Below are 19409 nucleotides of genomic sequence, written 5' to 3'. Positions count from 1 at the left end.
CATTGAGAAGATTCCTTCAGATGCCAAGAAATCAAAATAAGAAAAAGCTCTAAGAGGGAGTAAATAAAAACTACGTCAGTTAACAACGAAAATTTACACAGTGAATACTTCCATATACATACATATATATATATATATATATATATGTAATATATGATACATCCTACAAAGACCTCTTCCATGTGCAAATCTCCATGTAAAAAATAAATAAAATGTTTAATCAGGAAAGTAATTTGTAATTGTTACAGTAAAAATGTTATTAGTAAGTGTACTGTTGCCACATTGGCCTTAAGTAATTTCTGAAGAATCACACATACACAAAAAAAGAAAAATTGAAAGAAAATAATACTTTGTACAACTTAAAGTCTTTCATCCATTTTCACAAAGCAGAAGACAAACATTCATTAAGACATTTAAAATCTTCGTGAGGTAATTATTATTGTATTAATTTTTATACATGGATGAACTAAAACAGAAGAAAAATTGCTTACCCAGATAAAAGGTAACTCCCTAATAATCCCATATCAAGCTTAGCCCATAGCATTAAAATGGCTTCATTTTCTGACTAATGAAGTATTTTAATATTTTATTTAAAGTTTAATAATACTGCCAGAAATAGACTACTAGAAATTATATTACCCAAAAATGAAGATAACTCCAGTTCTTGGTTTTTTTCCTCCAAATCAACAAATGAGAAAATTTAATATCTATGGCTTTTAACTTAATATGTATTAGTGATTTAAACTTGTTAGATTTATTAATAGCTGTATACTATCACTTTGTTCAATAACATATTTATTTAAATAATGCAATCAGTTGTCACAAAGAAAAACAGGTCTTGTCCAAAGTAATAAAGTATTTAAAAATAAATCAGATTTAATGCTTTCAAATACAATAGCTAATATAGGCTCAGGTATATATTCCAAGTTTTCTAATACTAGAAAGATGAGCCATATACTAAGCTTCAACACCTGCCTTTAAACTATATAGGAAGCAACCATAATGGCTCAGCATGGAGAGAAACCAGATGTCAAAGGCACTCAGAGACATCACATACGTCCAAGTCCAGAGACTAGAATTAACAAAGCAAATGTCATATGGAGAAATCATCAAAAAAAATAAATTTGTGGTGTCCAAATTTAAAAGGTTTTACTGTGCATAAAAGTAACATAAAATTTTTATTAGAGTGAAGAAATCATTGCCATCTAGTTTCAGAAGACAATTTTTAACATTAGGTAATACAAATATGCTAGCTTCCCTAAGAATTTTAAGATAAAGAATACATCTACACTAATAAGCATAAATTAAGAAGAAACTAAAAAACTACTTTACTTCCCTATCCTGTCACTTATAGCCCTAAAATCTTCTGTTATGTCATATTTCACGCTGGGGATAAAGGAAAAAAAAAAAGACTTTAAATCATCAAGTGTTGAATGAATTCAAATGAGAAATAGGAGCTTAAATATGAGAAGAAAATCTCAAACGTTTCATCTCAGCTATGGCTCTACATTAAATTGCATTTTTTATGAGAGTTAGGCATTTTGTCATGCTGTCCCACAGCTCAACAACCAAGAGTGGCTCCCTAATATCTATGGTATCCACTCAGCTTCCATTGAAGGCTTCCATCTACCCAGCCAATTTTCATTCTCATGACCTCTTTAGTCCACAGATGTGGTTTCTAACGTACCAAATCAAGCAAAAACTATATTCTTCCCCATCTTCTGTCGTGCCAGAAAGGCAATCAAGCAAATAATTATATACATGAACATTAGAACATTTATAAAGAGTTGAAGGTCAGACATGTATGTACCACACAGTTCTTGCCCCTAGGAATCTATAGTGGATTAACAGGGAGTCAACAACACAAATAACTGTAAAAAGTAACTGTAAAAAAAAAAAAAAAAAATGCAAGAATTCTTACAGGGCAGCACACACTGAAGAGTGTCCCCCAAAAGGTAACCAACAGAAAGACAAGGCTCCACGTTGGACTCCATATTCAAATAGCTATACCGCTCCAGACAACTCACTTAACTTATCTATTCGGGCTTATAAAACGAGGGGCTTAGAGCAAATAATTTCTAAAGTATTTCCCAGCACTGATATCCTAACAATCTATGGAGTTAAAATTAATTTAATAAAAACTGAGCTCATAAGTGGCCAATTTACCTTGTTCAGTCTTCTGCAACTATTGTTGGACTAGATGGAATGACCTTATAAGAGGGTTGGCTGTCCCCTGTATCCAACCTCCCCCTCTTCCATATAGTAGTAGGTTAGAACCCCTGTAGCACATGATCGTAACCTAGGTATTAAACTTCCCAGTCTCCACTGTAGCTAAGTGTGGGCAAATGACGAAGTTTTAGCCAATGGAAAGTAAGTAAATAAAGAATTTTACCCTCCCTTGGTCAGGTAGAAAAAGAGTTGTACGGTTAGTGTGGCTGGAAGAGTAGCACAATCTGACAAATTGTTTTAACTAATCATTCTGGCAGCTATGAGGGAGACAGACTAGGGGGATGGGGCATGGGTGCTCTCAAGGACCCCTGTTGAAAGAAAAATTATTTTAAAATACGATTGTGGGCATACTCACTCTTTAGATTCCTGAGTTCTTTTAGTAACATGCCGTACAACTGTGTCATAGCCAGATTTTTCACCCTGATTCTGATCAGATGTCCATTTTTCCATTTCTTCTTCAATCATTGACCCCAAAGTGTTGCATATATGCTGTCTAAGGTATTTCACAAATTCATAGCTGAAACAAATATTTTAAAAATAAATGCAGTAAATATCATGAAGTCACTGATTAACCAAATCCAGAAAAAAAGTTAGCACAGAAAGATCTGTATTATAACATATTCAGATTTCTTACCTTAAACTAGGATTAAGTTAGTCATCCCAAATCATCAAACTAATCTAGAATGTTGTTGTTTTTCTGAGACACTTAACAAACATTATTTAACAATGATGGGCACATATTTCAGGACCAGCCCAAACTTTAGTGGGTTAGGAGTCTTTCTTTTTTTTTTTTTTACATAGGGAATAGAGTCAATGTAGTTATGCTCCTATCTTTAATGTGTGATGCACATTAAAGAGAAAACAGTTGTGAGACATTTTTACAATTATTCAAACTGATGAGGAAATCCAGACTAGAATAATAGCAATTTTGAAAGATCAAATAAGAAAATGTTAAGCTCCAATCATTAGAATTTTTGTGTACTTTTTGAAAGCGGTAACTGACCTAAATTCCACCTAATCACCTCTTCTTTGTGTTTACAGAGAGAAATGTATCAGAGAATTCAATGTGTTGGACATTTTTCTTCATACTGTTAGGTTCATGCTGACATTAAAATTAATTTGCAAACTCAGACAATATAGCAAATATGAGAGGGCAAGTGTTCCGGGAGTGGATAATTACTTCATGAAACATGTTTACTGAAAATAAAGAGCAATGACTATAATTAATATCATGGTTTAGAAAGGCTATAGTTTTTGTGGTCTCTCAAATGACAAAGATAATTTAGGATGCTCCATTTTGTAAATGTCACTATGTTCAAGGCTTTCAGTTTGAATACACCACTGCATAAGAGCCCTGTATCTATGCAGTACAGCAGAGCAAGAGAGCCTGAATAATTTTCTTCCTATGAGTCCATCATGGTATCCAGCATATAGGCTTCAGTCCAATATTTATTAAATTACTGAATGTGCTCTAAAGAACAGCCACCTTACCCAGGGAGCCAAAAGATGTTATTTTCAATTTTAACCACTTTTGATTGAGATTTTCTACCCTGCCCAATTCTCCTTAACTCTGAACACATCACTGCCTCTGGGAATCCCCATGACTGCTTCAGTAGTATAAATGCAGGCTGGCCATAGACAGTGCACATCTCAAAATTCAAGTAGAGATATCTGACATGAAGCCATGTGGTATTATAGCAAAAGCAGAGTCAAAAAGGCTTGAGCACCTGCTCCTGCTCTACCACTCCAGCTATGTGACGCTGAGTAAATCTCAGTTTCCTCATCTGTAACTTGGCAATGATCAAATCTAATTCCACCCCACTACTTTAAATTAAGGAGGCAGGAGACAAAAAAAATTAAACTTTGTAATTGTAAACTACCAGATTAAAAAACAAGGGGGAATTTAGCAGATGTATTCTCCACTCACATAGTTTCAGCTTCAGATTCAATACAAACAGGTGATTTAGCTCTTCCTTCAGCCAAAATGTCTCTTCAGAATGCCAGACCTGTACATTAGCTGCCTGCTGGACAAGGCTACTTTATGTTCTCTCACGGTATCAGTAAGCATAACCAAAAGCAAGTCGATCACCTTACCCACCCCCTCACAAACCACCCTCTCTCTGACATGTATCTTTGTTAACGGCACCATCCTTCAACCAGATACCTTCAACCAGATAAAACTGTGGACTCAAACAGTTTTAACTCCTATCTCTCCATTACATCTCATATCTAATGGGTTAGCAATAATTCTATAAATTCTCCCTCCAAAAATTATTTTTCTCTTCCCACTGCCACCAGATTAATGTTCACATCTTCATAACCTTTAGCTAAACAATTTCAAGAGCCCTTTCAAGTCATCCCATAAATCAGTTCTCAAACTGTAACACGGACCAGAATCACCTGAAGGACTTAATTCAGATTGCTAGGCCGACTCTCAGAGCTGGGACTCAGTAGGCATATAGTGGGTTCCCAGCAGTTTGCATTTCTAACAAGTTCCCAGGTGATGCTGATGCTAGTGCTGCTGCCACTGGTCCCAGGCCCGTAACTGGTGAATCACTGATCTAGACAGATAGCTCTTAAACTAGCCTAAGGTTCCTTCTCAAATAAGCAGCCTTAACCCAAAAAATTAGTGAATAAATGAACATTTAGTTTCTTTATATTAAAAATATTTCAAATACCTAGGTACCATTTTATGATCCTTTAACTGACTTTTTCTATTAACAGGCCAAGTATCAATCCCAATAACAGAATAAGCAGGTCCTGCCATGATTTTAAAAATCTCTTAGAATTAGTTTTTAAGTTTAGTTCCCCCACTCAATAGCTGTATGAAGCTGCCCAAGTTACATATCCTCGCTAGGCTTCAGTTTTTTCGATCTGTAAAATTGGAAAAATATCTATGCGGTGTGATCAAAAGATATGGTGAATGTTTAAATTAAAACAAATTATTACAGTAAAATACACATTGCCATTAATCCTCCTCAAAATACTCCCACTCGCTTCGAACACACTTATCCCATCATTCTTGCCACTTTCTGAAGCAGTTCTGGAAGTCCTCTTTCATGAGTATCTTTAGTTGCACTGTCGCAGGTGCCTCAGTGCCCTGAATCAATTCAAAATATTTACCTTTCATGGTCATTTTAACTTTGGGGAAGAGACAGAAGTCACATGGTGCCAGATCCAGTGAATAAGGTGGATGAGGACATACTGTGATTTTTTATTTGACAGAAATTGCTGTACAAGAAGTGATGTGTGACACGGAGCATTGCCATTATGAAGGATGAAATAAAGACACTCACGAAAGAGGATTTCCAGACCTGCTTCAGAAAGTAGCAAGAACGATGGGATAAGTGTGTGTGAAGCAAGGGGGAATATTTTGAGGGGGATTAATGGCAATGTGTATTTTACCGCAATAATTTTTTTTTCTATTTAAACATCCACCATATCTTTTGATCATACCTTGTATGCTAGAAATCATTATAAAGTTCCTAGATAATATACGCCCTGCACCCACACAGGGCCTGGCATAACTTCAACAATCGATATGTGCTATTACTATAATTAAAGATACATTTTGCTACTGACATATAAAGCCCTCTTAAATCCCAACTTATCTCATCAGATTTATGTCTCATTACTACCCCTTACACAAGCCCAACACTCCTAGCGTTTTCTTTTCCTAAAATCTTTGATAATATTTCACCCATTTAGTGTTTTACCACCACCTCTCCTTAAGTAGGATCACCTTCTGCATCGTAAAACGCTACCTCACTATAGTCTTTCCTAGTTCCCCAAAACCTGATATTCTTTCTCTCCCAAGTCCCACGAGTATTTTGCCATTCTCTATTAGCACTCAAAATATTCTACCCTGTGTGTAGTCATGTGACCTGCTTTATCCTTTGCTTGGATCCTGATCATCTAAACCCTGATTTTTATATTCTTTACATCCTTGAGAAGAGGACAAATTCAGTTATCAGCATATAATCTGCAATACCTTTTAAAATACTTGAACTGAAACATACAAGCATGGGGGAAGGTTTTATCTCTTCCATTTTCCTACAGTGGTTGTCAGTTTGAATTTGCTTATCCTTTCTAAATATTTTAGTGGTTATTTCCTTGTTCATTAAATGCCTACTAATAATTTCAGGTAGAATTATGCTACAATTAACCCCCTTTATACATGGTCTCTTAGTCTTCCTATATTCCCCTCTGTAAGAAAAAGAAAAAAGAAAGAAAGGGTAGAGTACAGCAGAAAGAACCCCCCACTTCCCAACTACCCGCCGCATTTCTGGCACTAACATTCTCTTTCAGAGCTCCCAGACTTGATCCCATGGACTACTCTTTAACTTTATCTTCTGCACCTCACACCCACCCACTCTATCATATCCATCCAATCACCAACACTTGTCAACATTTCCTACACATCCTGTGGCTTCATCACTTCCTTTTTTCCCACTTCTATCAATCAGTACAAAACCACATCATTTCACACAGAGATTACAGCAGCCTTCTTGCTTGTCTTACTTCTACTCTCCTCCCTTTCTTACTTATCCTAAACACTGTACTTACGTTGGCCTTCAAAAATCAATGATTTCATTATTTCTGAGTTAGAGCCTTTTTACTCATACCATTACTTCACTCCAGGCCATATACATAAAGTCTCAATAAATATTTGTTGTATTTAAAACTAATTATTGGCTGCCTATTATCTTTCAAATACAGTTTTCTTGGCCTAGAATTTAAAGGCCTATTTAATCAAGCCCAGGGCATCTCCATTTAAATGTGGCCACACTCAATATTCTCATCATACCACCAACCATGTTTGCATGTAAGCAAGAAGGTACTTTTAAGTGACTAACATGTGCTAGACTCTGTGCTAAGCACTTTATTAATATTGTGTTATTTACCATACGAGATAGGTAAAATAGATGAGGACATATATTGAAAAGTTAAAAAGCCTTGTCAAATTCTCAAGCTACTAATTCAGGTCCACCTTACTCCAAAACCCATGTCATTCCCACAACCCCCACTCTCCCAAAAGACATAAAAATTCCAAAACCTTTAAGTAATAAGATGTTCTTTAGTGGTTAATTTAGATTGGAAAGGGAAATAAATAAATGTAATAGTCATATTTTTACCAATTTGTATACTATTTAAATTTATTTCATTTAGGGAAGTAAATCTATTACATTTTCTCAAAATTATAATTAGCATATTACATTTAAAAGTATAATTTACTTATGAATTTATTTTACATTATTCATTGAATTTAAATTCTTAATATTTAGTACTCAAAGCGAGTAACTTCTAAGCCTCTAACCATCAACTAAGCAATTTTTCCTTCTTCCAGTGATTCATCATTGTTTTATATTACTTGAAGATCTTCTGTTATAGAAGCAAACTTCCCATCCACTCTAAATGTTAATTTATTTTTTAGATTGCATATTTCTTATTATAAACTAAATATTTGCATATTCTATACAAAACGGTGAAAAACAAGAAGGTAAGGAGAAAAAGTCAAAGATTAAGGTTTCAAGAGAATCCTGTAAAGATGTTCTAAACTTTTTAACATTTGACAGTCCCTATACTGCCACCACAAACACACAGCTGGCTTTGAGACAGAACTGGCAGACGCGTGTGATGAGATCCAAAGAGCCCAAAAAGATGTGTGTTCTCCACAAGGTTTGCACCACAACTAGGAATCTTCTGAATAAAGAATCAGAATATCTGAAATTTCAATACCATAAAACTATCAGTGATTTCTTTGAAATTCTTTGAAAATGAAAAAGGATCCAGGAATAGAGAATCCTTTTAGCCAATCACTGTGACCTCACATCCAGCTTCTTCCTATTGGGAAAGGGAAAAGAAATGTAAAAGTGGAAGAAAGTGCAGAAGGGACATGAAAAATCTCCAAAAACAATCTTTAACCTCTTCACAGTGCTACCCAACCCTAAGCAGTCAGACACACCAGTTTTCCTCCACATCTGAGATACTCAGTGGGAAATGTAAGGGAGGGTAAGCCTGAGTTATTTCTTGGGAACTAAAGGGATAGCCTCCCTGAAGATGAATTCTACATCCCACTATAAACACCTACTATGGAAAAACAGAATTATCCTTCTTAGTTTCATCAGCCTCATCTCTGGGCCACAAATCAGGTAAGTAGGAAAAATGAACATTTAACTGAAAAATGTAACTTTTGTGTTTGCTTTGTTTAAAGCCCAACCTGTGAGCTACAAAAATTATATGTTCATAACTAAGGTAGTGAGGAAATAAGACACAAGCCCATTAAGAAAAGGTATTCAAGAAAGTTAAGAGAATACCATTATAAAAGACATGTTAAAAAAAAAAAATTGCCCACAATTTAGCATCAGCTGTAAAGAGCAAATATGCTAGAAAATTCTTAAATCTGCTCTTTGGGAACTTGAATAACCACACATTTTTTCTAATGACATTTTTACACCACAGTAATATCTCTCAGAAGACCCCCTTCAATGTGCTTCAAGGTTTTGGTTCACCTTTCAAATTAAATGAACCTAAGTATTCCGAGACTGAATCTTGCCTGAAGAGGTTACTGCTTTTTTTGAATGAATCTTTTAAGAGAAAAAGATCTCCAGGGAGGGTAAGGCCCTCTATTATGCAAGGGCTACTAAGATGCCTAAACCCTTAGGATGCTCTCCTGACTCACTGATCATGGGAAACCTCTACGAGCCTCCAATCCCAAATTAGTGAACAGTCATTTCTTCTTACTCTTTGAGTAAGCGTAACCCAAGTCTTCAAATACTCATTCATTTTGTGTTGGTTCTCTTACCATCTGAAGTCATGGCAATACCCAGTAAAAATCCTAGATGTTGTGTCTCAGGATAGAAAATTATTGTTCTTATGGGCTGGAAGAAATATTACTATAAAATTGAGTGCTGTGTTGCCTTCATTGTAATCCGGATAGTATTACAAATGTCAGCCACTTGCTCTTACAAAGAGTAGTATATCTAACCTAAAAGATTGTTGGTAACTACAGATTTCTAATCAATTCATTGAATCATTTTTGGAAATTATTCTGGAGGTGTAGCAATTTCTCCTGATTTTGTGTAAAAGTAAAACCCCTGGATGCCTTAAAGAGACCTTCAAAAGGTCCTATACTAATTTGAGGGATTGCGAGCTCAGCTGTTACTGAGGGTAGAAACATAAAGTAAAGCAAGCCTTGGTGTCAGAGAGAAGAATAGAGGCAGCGGTGAACTCAAAGGACATGGCTCAACTAAAAGGAAAATCTTCGACATGGTTCCAGCCACTTGCTGCCATTCAGGAATACATGCCTGACGTTAATCTTTCAATGTTTTAAGAAAAGCCAGAAAGCTGATATTTTATGTGCTCTCTCTTCTGTGTTAACCTTTTCAGATAACATATTCTAATTGTGCTGAATAGACCAAGATTATAATATCAGGTTTAAGTTCTACATCTTACACTAATCCATCTTGCAACCTTAGATAAAATATCTGACCTTGCTAAATCTCAGTTTCCCACTACTTGATGGTAGTGATAATCCTAATGTGAAAACTGTTGTTTATTTTATATACTGTTTTCTTACACTTTGACACTTTCCTCACCAAATAAATTATACATATACTTCACAACCTTGTTACCTTAAAAATGATTTAATAAGAAAAAATTAAAATTTGGTTTCAATGACACTATTACCAAATAAATGCAGAATATCTTTCTCCAAATATTCCTAAAAGGGGGACATTTAAACCTAAGGGGCCAGTTGTTTGCTACTAAGGAAAAACATGTTGACCTTACCACATTGCAGAAGCAGCTCAATTAAAATACATAACAAAGTGCCTGATCACTTTGCTTTACTACTGATGAATATGAAATTTTTCATTTACATAAAATTTTGCAAAGTTGAGTAAAAGAATATTCACTTTTTCCATTATTTTTTCTATAGCTTTATTACCGAAATTTTCAAAGAAAATTTAATGATTTTTCCATGATCAATTTCTGACATGTTCAAAATGTTTGTATTAAAATACGCAGATACAGAGATTACTATTACAAAATAACAACATAAAATATCTAGTATAAGTTTGTTTCGGGAAATCATCCTCTTAACTATTTAAATAAGCAAGAATTATTTCAATCATATATAGGAAAAAATATCAGTAATGATGTTTTGAAAAGATATTTTATTAGTGTAAGTTATGATTTATAATACTTATATTTGGAATTCTTAAATTATATTTCAGAATCATAGGATTTATTATAAGACAAACTTAACTATGTACCATATTAGTATATAAAAGGCTATGTAAAAACAAAGAATGAGTATTTTATATCACCTACAACCTTTTAGTTCAAAGGATAAACTTCTGGGTCATGATGAACAGTTACTAAAAATGCATTCATTAATTATGCAAGCACACATATAACTCTTAATTTCTCTATACAGGGACAGCACTTACACATGGATATTTTCTTGAAGTTAACACTTAAACACACTAGAGTGTAATAATTTAAAAAGCCTTTGGTAGACTCTTCCGTAAAACAAAGAATAAACTCAATTCAACAAATATTGTGTTCTTTCTGTATCAAACCAAAAATAGCAGACTAGAGGGCTACAGGACGATTTTCTGCATTAAACACTGTTACAATCATTAGGGTTGGTAAGTAATAAAAGAAAAAACTACACACAGCAGCTCCTCCCTATTAGTGGATTCGCTTTCTGCGGTTTCAGTTGCCCACTATCAACTGCAGTCCAAAATCATTAAACAGAAAATTCAAGAAATAAACAATAAGTTTTAAATCATGCATTGTTCTGAGTAGCACGATGAAATTGCTCGCCTTCCTGCTCTGTTCCCCAGACATGAATCATCCCTTTGTCCAGCATATCCACTCTGAGACAAGTCCCACTAATCACTTGGTAGCAGTCTCAATTTGCAGTGCTTGGGGTTCAAGTAAACCTTACTTTATTTCATAATGGCCCCAAAGCACAAGAGTAGTGATGCTGGCAATTCAGATATGCCAAAGAGAAGCTGTGAAGTGCTTCCTTTAAACGAAAAAGGTATGTATGTATGTATAGGAAAAAACATAGTACATATAGGGTTTGGTAGTATCCTAGGTTCAGGAACCCACTGGGGGTCTTGGAATGAATGTATCCCTCTTGGATAAGGGGAGACTACTGTAATACAATTCTCATTGAAACGCAAGTAAACCAACCCTGGCTGCATTTTAAAATCACCTCGAGAGCTTTTCCAAAAACACCAAGGCCCAGCCTCTACCAAGCCTGCTCAGCCAAGCCCCCAGGGAATTCATTTACAGCGAGGAACATCATCAGTAACAGCCTCCAACTGATTGCAGTGCAGCCAAAATTAAAACCAGGGCTGACTGTTTTATAGGGGGGACAGTCCAAGTGTAAAATTTACACAACATATACACACATAACAAAGGCAATGTCCTCTCCCTTACCTCTCTCCTCTCCCACAGGCCTCAAATCCTTGCTGCCACTTTCAGAGAAAAGGGGGAAAGCTTGGATCTTTTAGAGAATATGTACAGTTTAAGGTAGAAAAATAGAAGAGAGTATGGAAAGCAGAGATAGTTTAGGGTGCTGCCCTGTGGGGCAAATCCCCAGATAATGCTATAAAGCCTGCACTGTGGTTTCTCCCCAAATGACTGCAATCCCCCCACACTTAATTATACTACCCGAAATTCCATCATTGATGGACTCTATTATCTTAACAACCATTTTCTTACAAAAATGCCAATAGCCTAGACATGAGTTTTCCCTCTAAGTCTGTTTAATAAGATTATTTGTCTTGCTAATACCACAACATCAAATGGATTTAAGGAAACAATGTTCTGATAGTGGAGATGGGAGGACAGATATTCTGAAGTATGAAACACCTTGGGAAGCAAAATATATTGATACCTAAGTAACTTAAGAACATTTATGGTTCAGAGAGAGTGAAGTCAGTGAAAAGAAAGATAAATGAAAATATGAGCACCTGAACTAAGTGATCTTTAGGATCTCATCCACCTCTGGAATTGTAAGATGCCATGAAAATACCACAGACAAGCATCTCCTCTTTTCCTCTCCTACTGAGTTCCTTCCTTCTAAGACACAGGCTACCAAAGCAAACACATGAATTTTACTATTTGGACTTTTAACACCACAAATTACTCAACTAGTTTCAGGATTATAAATCTTACTTTTAAGACTACACACTGGTTATAACTTAAGTGTGTCTGAATTTTTTTAGGTAAGCCAAAAATGAATCTCTTTAGTAAACAGTAAGTTAACTATGCATATTAATCAGCAAGCATTTAATTTATCTAATGAACTGTTGAAGAAAAGTAAATTACATTATAATAAGAGTTGTTAGATGGCTAAGAAGAACCACAATGATTCAACTTTAGCTTGAAAAAGCATTTTAAAGTTGACATAGCTAAAGCAATACCTATAGGCAATTCTGTAGCCTTAAATGTTTACATTAAAAAAAGAAAAGCTGCAAATTATGAGCTAAGCATTCATTACAAGTTTCAAAAGTTTCTCACAAAGAAAAAAAGAGCATAAATTAAAGAACCATAGAATAAATACATACTAGAAAGGAAAAGCAAAGCTAATAACTGGTTCTTTAAAAAGCTAATAAAATTAATAAACCTCTAACAGTACAGATCAAGAACAAAAGAGAGAAGGCACAGATAAAAATACAAGAATAAAAAGGAGGACATAACTACAGATACTGAAAATACTAAAAAGGTAATAGGATAGTAATAAAAAAAAACTTTATATAAATTTGAAAATCTAGATGAAATGGACAAATTCCCAGAATTTGATCCTGGCAAAAACTGACTCAGTAATTTACAAATATTTTAAACAACATTTTGCATATGAAATAAAAGCCATGAATTAAACCCCAAATTTAATGCCTGATGTGAATTTGTGTGAGGTAAATTAGTATTACATGAATATACAAAACATTAATGACCAAACTGAATTTGAGAACGTTTAAATTTTTCTGTATTCCACTTTTTTAATAAATCAATAGCTAGCCAATAAAAGCAGGTCTTTGGTATCTCCAAAATAAAGAATATTATCTTCTAATAAGCTATTAGTGGATTTAATAAAGAAATAAACAAGAAAATCATGGAAATACAAAAGAAACCATATGTATACCCAGAAATACTAATGAAACTAGAAACTCTATATTAAACAGGAATTCTTTCCACACTTTTTAAAACTCTCTTGAGAATCTGGTGAAAATTATGTTTCCCCCATAGAACTGCAAGCAAATGCAAACTTTTGCATAAAATATTAAAGGGCTGAAGATCCCCTGATGCCCATATATGAAATGAATAGAAGTTTCAGATAACTTCAGGGCACCCAAAAGTCAGTAAAGGTTAACATAAACAAAACAAAAAATGTAAATGTCATCTCTGTAAGATCAAAATGAAATACAAACACTGAATTAAAACCACCATTACTACGAATAAATTGAGACACCTGGCAGTAAACGTTTCAATGGAGAGGATTAATTTAAATTACATGGATCAAATCAAAAGAAAAACACAGGTCTCTGAAAAAAACAGATATACCTGAAATGGAACTTCTCTCATTTAACTTCGTCTGTCTACTGCTCCCAAACCCAAAGCGATCTGTCCCTCTTCTGTGGCACTTACATGTCTGCCATGTATCACAAACATCTGAATATGTACCTTATCCCTTCATAGAAATGTAAGCTATAGGAAGCTAATAATCTCACGTCAGTGTTTATGCAATCCTCAGAATGGATAATTGGTGCAGCCACTGAGTTACCAGGTCACCAAAGGAACAAGGATCTTGGGAACTCAATGCTTTTTGGTATAGTGACAAGAATACCCTGAAATAATAGAACTGCTCTTAAAAGAACATGACTGAATAATCTACAATTAATGTTACTGTGTTGCCCAAAAGGAAAAAAATGGAGAAGTAGAATATGCTCTTGGTGTGGTAGTAAAAACAAAGCAAGTTGAAACTATGAAAAATAAGTAAAGAATAAATAATAAATTCGCCATGTGGATAAACGAAATAATGAACTTCCAACTTGAGCGCTATTTTAACAATAATCAAATAAACATTCTTTAACTACATTTAGACTTTTCTGGGACAGCTGGTTTGTTTGCTTAAGACATCAAAAGCCATTTTACTTGTGAAAATTTTCATCAGTTTCCTCCAGATGTAAGAGGATCTCCTCGGCGCACTCTAGGGAGGGAGCACCCGTGATTTTCTCCTTCACGCTCTGAAACAACTGCCTCAGCATCGCCTGCAGCATCTCCTGGTCCTCTCCGGAGAAATGGGCCATCCTGTTAGAATCAAACGCCCACGCCCATTACTCCGGGTCCCAGCAAACGCTGCGCACTGCGCACGCGCATCCCCACTCAGCCCCGGCCGGCGCGCTGCGCCGTTCCCCGGGAGACCACGGCAAGCGCTTTGGGGTGGGCCCTCCGCTGCCCGCGCGTTTGGGAAATCGTCACCTTACTTTGGGGAAGCAGGGGTCCACGAAGCCCCTCCTTTGTTACTCGTATTGGCCTTCAGTACCAACAGAACACAAGGCGCTCCGCAAGTAACCGCAAAATACAACTTTATGGGTGGGCCTGACGGCGGGACGTCCGCTCTACGCGTGACGTCAGGACGTTGGCGTTGCTTCCTAGGTGGGAGGGGCTGTTGATTGACGACTCTAGGCGTTCTTGGAGGACCTGGTGCGCTCGTTTTCCTTGCCCTGGGAATTGTAGGTAGACGGGTAGAGTACGAAGAGAAAGGGTCAATAGAACAAAGACAATAGAAGTGAAACTGGAAGTAGCCAGAAAAGTTTCAGTTGAGGAGTGAACAGTATTGAAACGTTGCAATGCTCTTTTCCTCTAACAGCTAACGTCTGTTGACTGCTACCTCTTTCCAAACACCTTGACCAGAACTATGAAGAGGACACCGGACACCTTTATAATCTAACAGACACAGAAAGGAAATGAGCGATTTTAACTCAGTGCAATTAGGTGTTATACTACTAGTAAGTGCTGTGGAAACCCAGAATCACCTTTTAACCCAATGTAAGAGTCAAGGAAAGAAGCGAAGTGAAAACAAACTGGACGTGTAAAGGAGAAGGACCTTAGAGATTGTTGCATACTCTGTTGTTTGAGTTAGTGGATTTAGAAAAGGAAGTGAGAAGGCTAGAAAAGTAAATAAGCCACATCTGAAAGGGTCATATTTGGCACATTTAAGGGATTAAGAGATTTATCTTGCAAGTGGTAGGACTCAATTGGATTCCAGAGAGACACCGTGAGATAGAAAGATCACTCTGCAGGAAGCTGCAATGGATAATCACGGTCCCTCATCTCATTTCCAACCTAGATAAATCCCCAGACAATGGGCATATCCAAGCTACAAGATGCCAACCCAATCCCAAGCGACGGACAAGTAGCTTAATGTCAATAAATTCTCCCTTATCCAGCCTTATATTTTACTCCCCAGTCCAACAATATCTGACACACTTTACGTTTGTCAGGATCAATGACTCATGTTTATGCTGTTACTTCCACAAGCAAACGTATGATGTGTCTTTGCCAGCAATAGCAGCATGTTTCTTAGTAAAATGTATGCTTAATCTTGATTGCCTCACTACTAAGAAAAAAACAATATATATATATATATATATATATATATATATATATAGTCACGGGATATAAACTTAGAATAGGGAATAGAGTCAATGGAATTGTAATAGATACATATGACGTCAGAGGGGCTGTAGATTGGGGGAGGAGGGTTATCACTTTGTGAGGGATGAAATGTCTAACATTGTTTTGTATCCCTGAAACTAAAAAAAAAAAAAAAAAAAAAAAAAAAAAACAACGTATATTTGGTATTTAAAAAAAAACATTAGTAGAGTAGGTACACTTATGACATTATGTGTAGATAAAGCTATAAAACTCAATACTGATATGTGCATGTATGTGTATGTGCACATACATAGAATCACCATCAATGTGACAGCTACATATTCAGCCTAACAGGTGAATTATATTGACAACTCAAACACTAGGATTGATACTAGCCATTGGTGATGTGATTTTCTGAAATGAAACTATTACTGGTAGAATTCTGAACAAAATGAAATACACTCTTTCTTTAATTTACAGTTTCTGCATTCCTGGAAAATGCAGTTCATTAAAACTGTGCCAGGTATGATTTTTTATGTAATGGAATTAATTCCTAGATTCAGATACTTATCAAGAGCTTTGTTATCTACATGAATGTCTAGCAAGACCATTGAAAGTCATATGGGAACCAGAACAATTACTTTGTGTGGGAGATTGTCTTGTGTGTATTTCAAGATGTTCAGCATCCCTAGCTCACACTACAAATGCCAGTAAGTGCCAACATTGTGATTGCAAAATATCCCCATGTATTTCAGAATGTCTTGGTCAGGAAGGGGGGGCTAAACTGCTCAGACTGAGAACCACTGTTCTAAAGGCTATACCTTAGAAAGAAGAAAAGTAACCGTAAAAGAATACCTGAGGTTCAAGAAGGAAAGATAGTCAAAACGGGGGTGAGGGGTGTAATGCATTTAAGTAAATCTCAATAAATACTGTCTGTATAAAATTACCTATAATATTCTAATTTAACAAAAAGCTCCAATTAATTCAAAAAAATCAAAGAATAAAACTTTGGCATCCCCTACTTTAGAATAAACTTTGCTATTTGCCAGGCAGGCATTTTGTTGAAACCAAAGACTTACTGATGAAAAATTCCTCCAAAAATCTGACATAGAGTTTGGACATTTACCCAAAACATAAGTGCTTGTCATTGAGGGTTTGCTCCAAAGTCTGGAAAAAGAATTTGAATTAGTATATCTATCTATTTTTACATATCTATTTTACATATCTATTTTTATTCTGTAGAGAGTTCACTTACTGATCCCACCTAATTTGGCCTAAAGAATTTTCCAAATTAGTCTCTGAACTTTTGTCCTACCCTGTCTATCAATCTTTTAACAAGATGCCAGTGAGAAAAGAATCTCAGTCTCCTAAAAGCAAGATTATAGTACATTCCCTGTCAAGTATAACTGAACCTTGCTTTTGAAGACTTGACTTAACACAGTTTTTAAGTACTTAACCCAACTCTATGTTTTGAGGGCACAACCAGAAGTTTTTAGTTTTTGTTTTTGTTATTTTTATATATCAGAACTGTAAATGAGCTATTTAAAGCCATTCCTGTAAACATATGGCATATGCTCCCTCATTAAACTAGATAATACCTGATGACAGATGAACATGCAGTCATTTTTAGACTTGAGCTCAGCCTTCAGAGTTCACTTATATCTTGTATTAGTGTGGTTTACAATATAAGCACTATAAAAGAAAAGTGGGTCAGGCGCAAAGATATAGTAGCTTAAGTAAGAAAGAAGTAAATTGACCTCTTACGCAGGGATACAGATGTAGGCAGCCCTAGTCCGGGACAGCAGCTTCACCATCATCAACAAGGACTTTTCATCTTGGCATCCAGCGTGGCTTCTCCCACTTCCATGAGAACATTTGTTTCTCAGCCAGCAGAAAAGACAAACAAGCAAGGGTATCACCAGAAAGTAAAATGCATAACTTCTGTTTACACCTCATTAGAAAGAACATAGTTACATGAATACAGGTAACTGCAGCAGAGGCTAGCTAGGAAGTGAAGGCTTTGCCTGACTGAGAAAAACTAAGATCTTCAGTTACTAAGAGAAGACAGGAAGAATCGATATTAATGGATAGCTAGCAGTCTGCTACATACTGTGTGGTAATACTATCCTGACTTTCTAAGCATTACATGTTAATAGTAAATGGCTAGATCAGTCATGATTCAAGTCAGGAAACAAAAACAACCTTAGATATTTTAAGAAACACAGGTATTGAGGAGTTTACAAAATTGCTAGAAAGGCGAGAAAACAAGGCTTTAACCTGAGCCTCCAGAAATCATCTCTAGAGCACTCCAGAACTGATCCTCCAGTACAAATACTACATGTAAGCTACCATAGAACTATTGCATGTGTGAACACAGGGCGATAGCCAAATTCAGGGATAGGAGGCCTAAGTTTCGAAGCCTCTATGATCAGCACAAATGCCTCCCAAATCCCACAGAGCCATTTATTGGGCACTGACTTATAGCTACCATCTCCTCTGATATTGCTTCAAATACATAGGAAGCTCGATGTAAGAGTGTGGAATGTTGCTACAAAAAGTGTCACATTTCCATGGCCATGTTTACGAGCACATACACCACCAAATTATGCATACACTGCCTTCCAAGTTATGCAAGCACTTAATCTGCAGAACATAATTCACATCCAGAATACTCGCCGCAAGGTATTCTACAAAGGTCATTGATAGTTCTATAGCCTTTAAAGGATGGGAAGGCACAATGAAAGGAGTATGGATTTGGAGGTGAGAGAGCCAGTCTCTAGTACCAATGTGGCACGCAGCACCATATATTCTAGAAGAGAAATTGATGATCCATGGACACAGCTGAGCAAGAATTCAATTCAAACTCCCACGACTGACTGGCTAAATATAAACATGTGGTCATCTGGATTATTAGCAACCAAGAAAATACGTTGTATGAGAAGAATAAAACTTTATCCTGCAGACAGTGGCTACACTGAAAATATTTTAGCAAAGATAATGTAATTGATATTATTTTTATTGCCCAGGATTCTATCCCATCACAAGGTTTGGGTAAATAGCCACTTGGGCCTCTCATTTCTGAAGCCACATTAGGAAGACTCTCCCTCCCTCAACACCAGGTGGGCAGGTAGAGGCAAATGACACAGCTTGAGTCAATCAGTTGTTGCCACATGTAACTTTGTTGGTAATCCAATGAAAAGACTTGCTGTCTTCTCTGCTTACTTCTCATCATAGGCTACTACAAGGATCTGTTTTTTCAATCATTCAATATACATGCATCACACACCACACCAGTCAAATAGCAAAAAGTAAATGGGATAAACCACAGGAAAGAGAGAACAAAATTAAAACAAGGATCATAAAGCATCAAATACATAAGTAGAATAAACATTGCCACTGGCCTTCCAATTTATAAAAACCATCTCACCTCAAGATGGCAGCTATATGCAATGACTACTACACATGTTTCAATATCAAAAAGTTGTATTGAAATCCCGTAA

The 19409-nt window shown here is 35.9% G+C and overlaps 1 protein-coding gene across 1 annotated transcript in view; it reads right to left on the bottom strand.

Moving 5' to 3' along the window:
* TBC1D32 (TBC1 domain family member 32) overlaps positions 1 to 18679 on the bottom strand; it is a 182894-nt gene extending 164215 nt beyond the window's left edge. Inside the window, exons 1-4 of the mRNA XM_088795491.1 lie at positions 17667 to 18679; positions 14736 to 14975; positions 14404 to 14559; positions 2585 to 2746 (exon numbers count right to left, since the gene is read on the bottom strand). Coding sequence (XP_088651617.1) covers positions 2585 to 2746; positions 14404 to 14558 — 317 coding nt within the window. The 5' untranslated portion in view covers position 14559; positions 14736 to 14975; positions 17667 to 18679. The remainder of the gene's footprint in view (positions 1 to 2584; positions 2747 to 14403; positions 14560 to 14735; positions 14976 to 17666) is intronic.
* Positions 18680 to 19409: the final 730 nt, after the last annotated feature.

Source organism: Rhinolophus sinicus, chromosome 2, assembly GCF_057876585.1.
Source record: "Rhinolophus sinicus isolate RSI-liver-muscle chromosome 2, RSI-T2T, whole genome shotgun sequence".
Taxonomy (NCBI): Eukaryota; Metazoa; Chordata; class Mammalia; order Chiroptera; family Rhinolophidae; genus Rhinolophus; species Rhinolophus sinicus.
The sequence above is the reverse complement of the archived record's forward strand: the minus strand, read 5'-3'. Positions and strand labels throughout refer to the sequence as shown.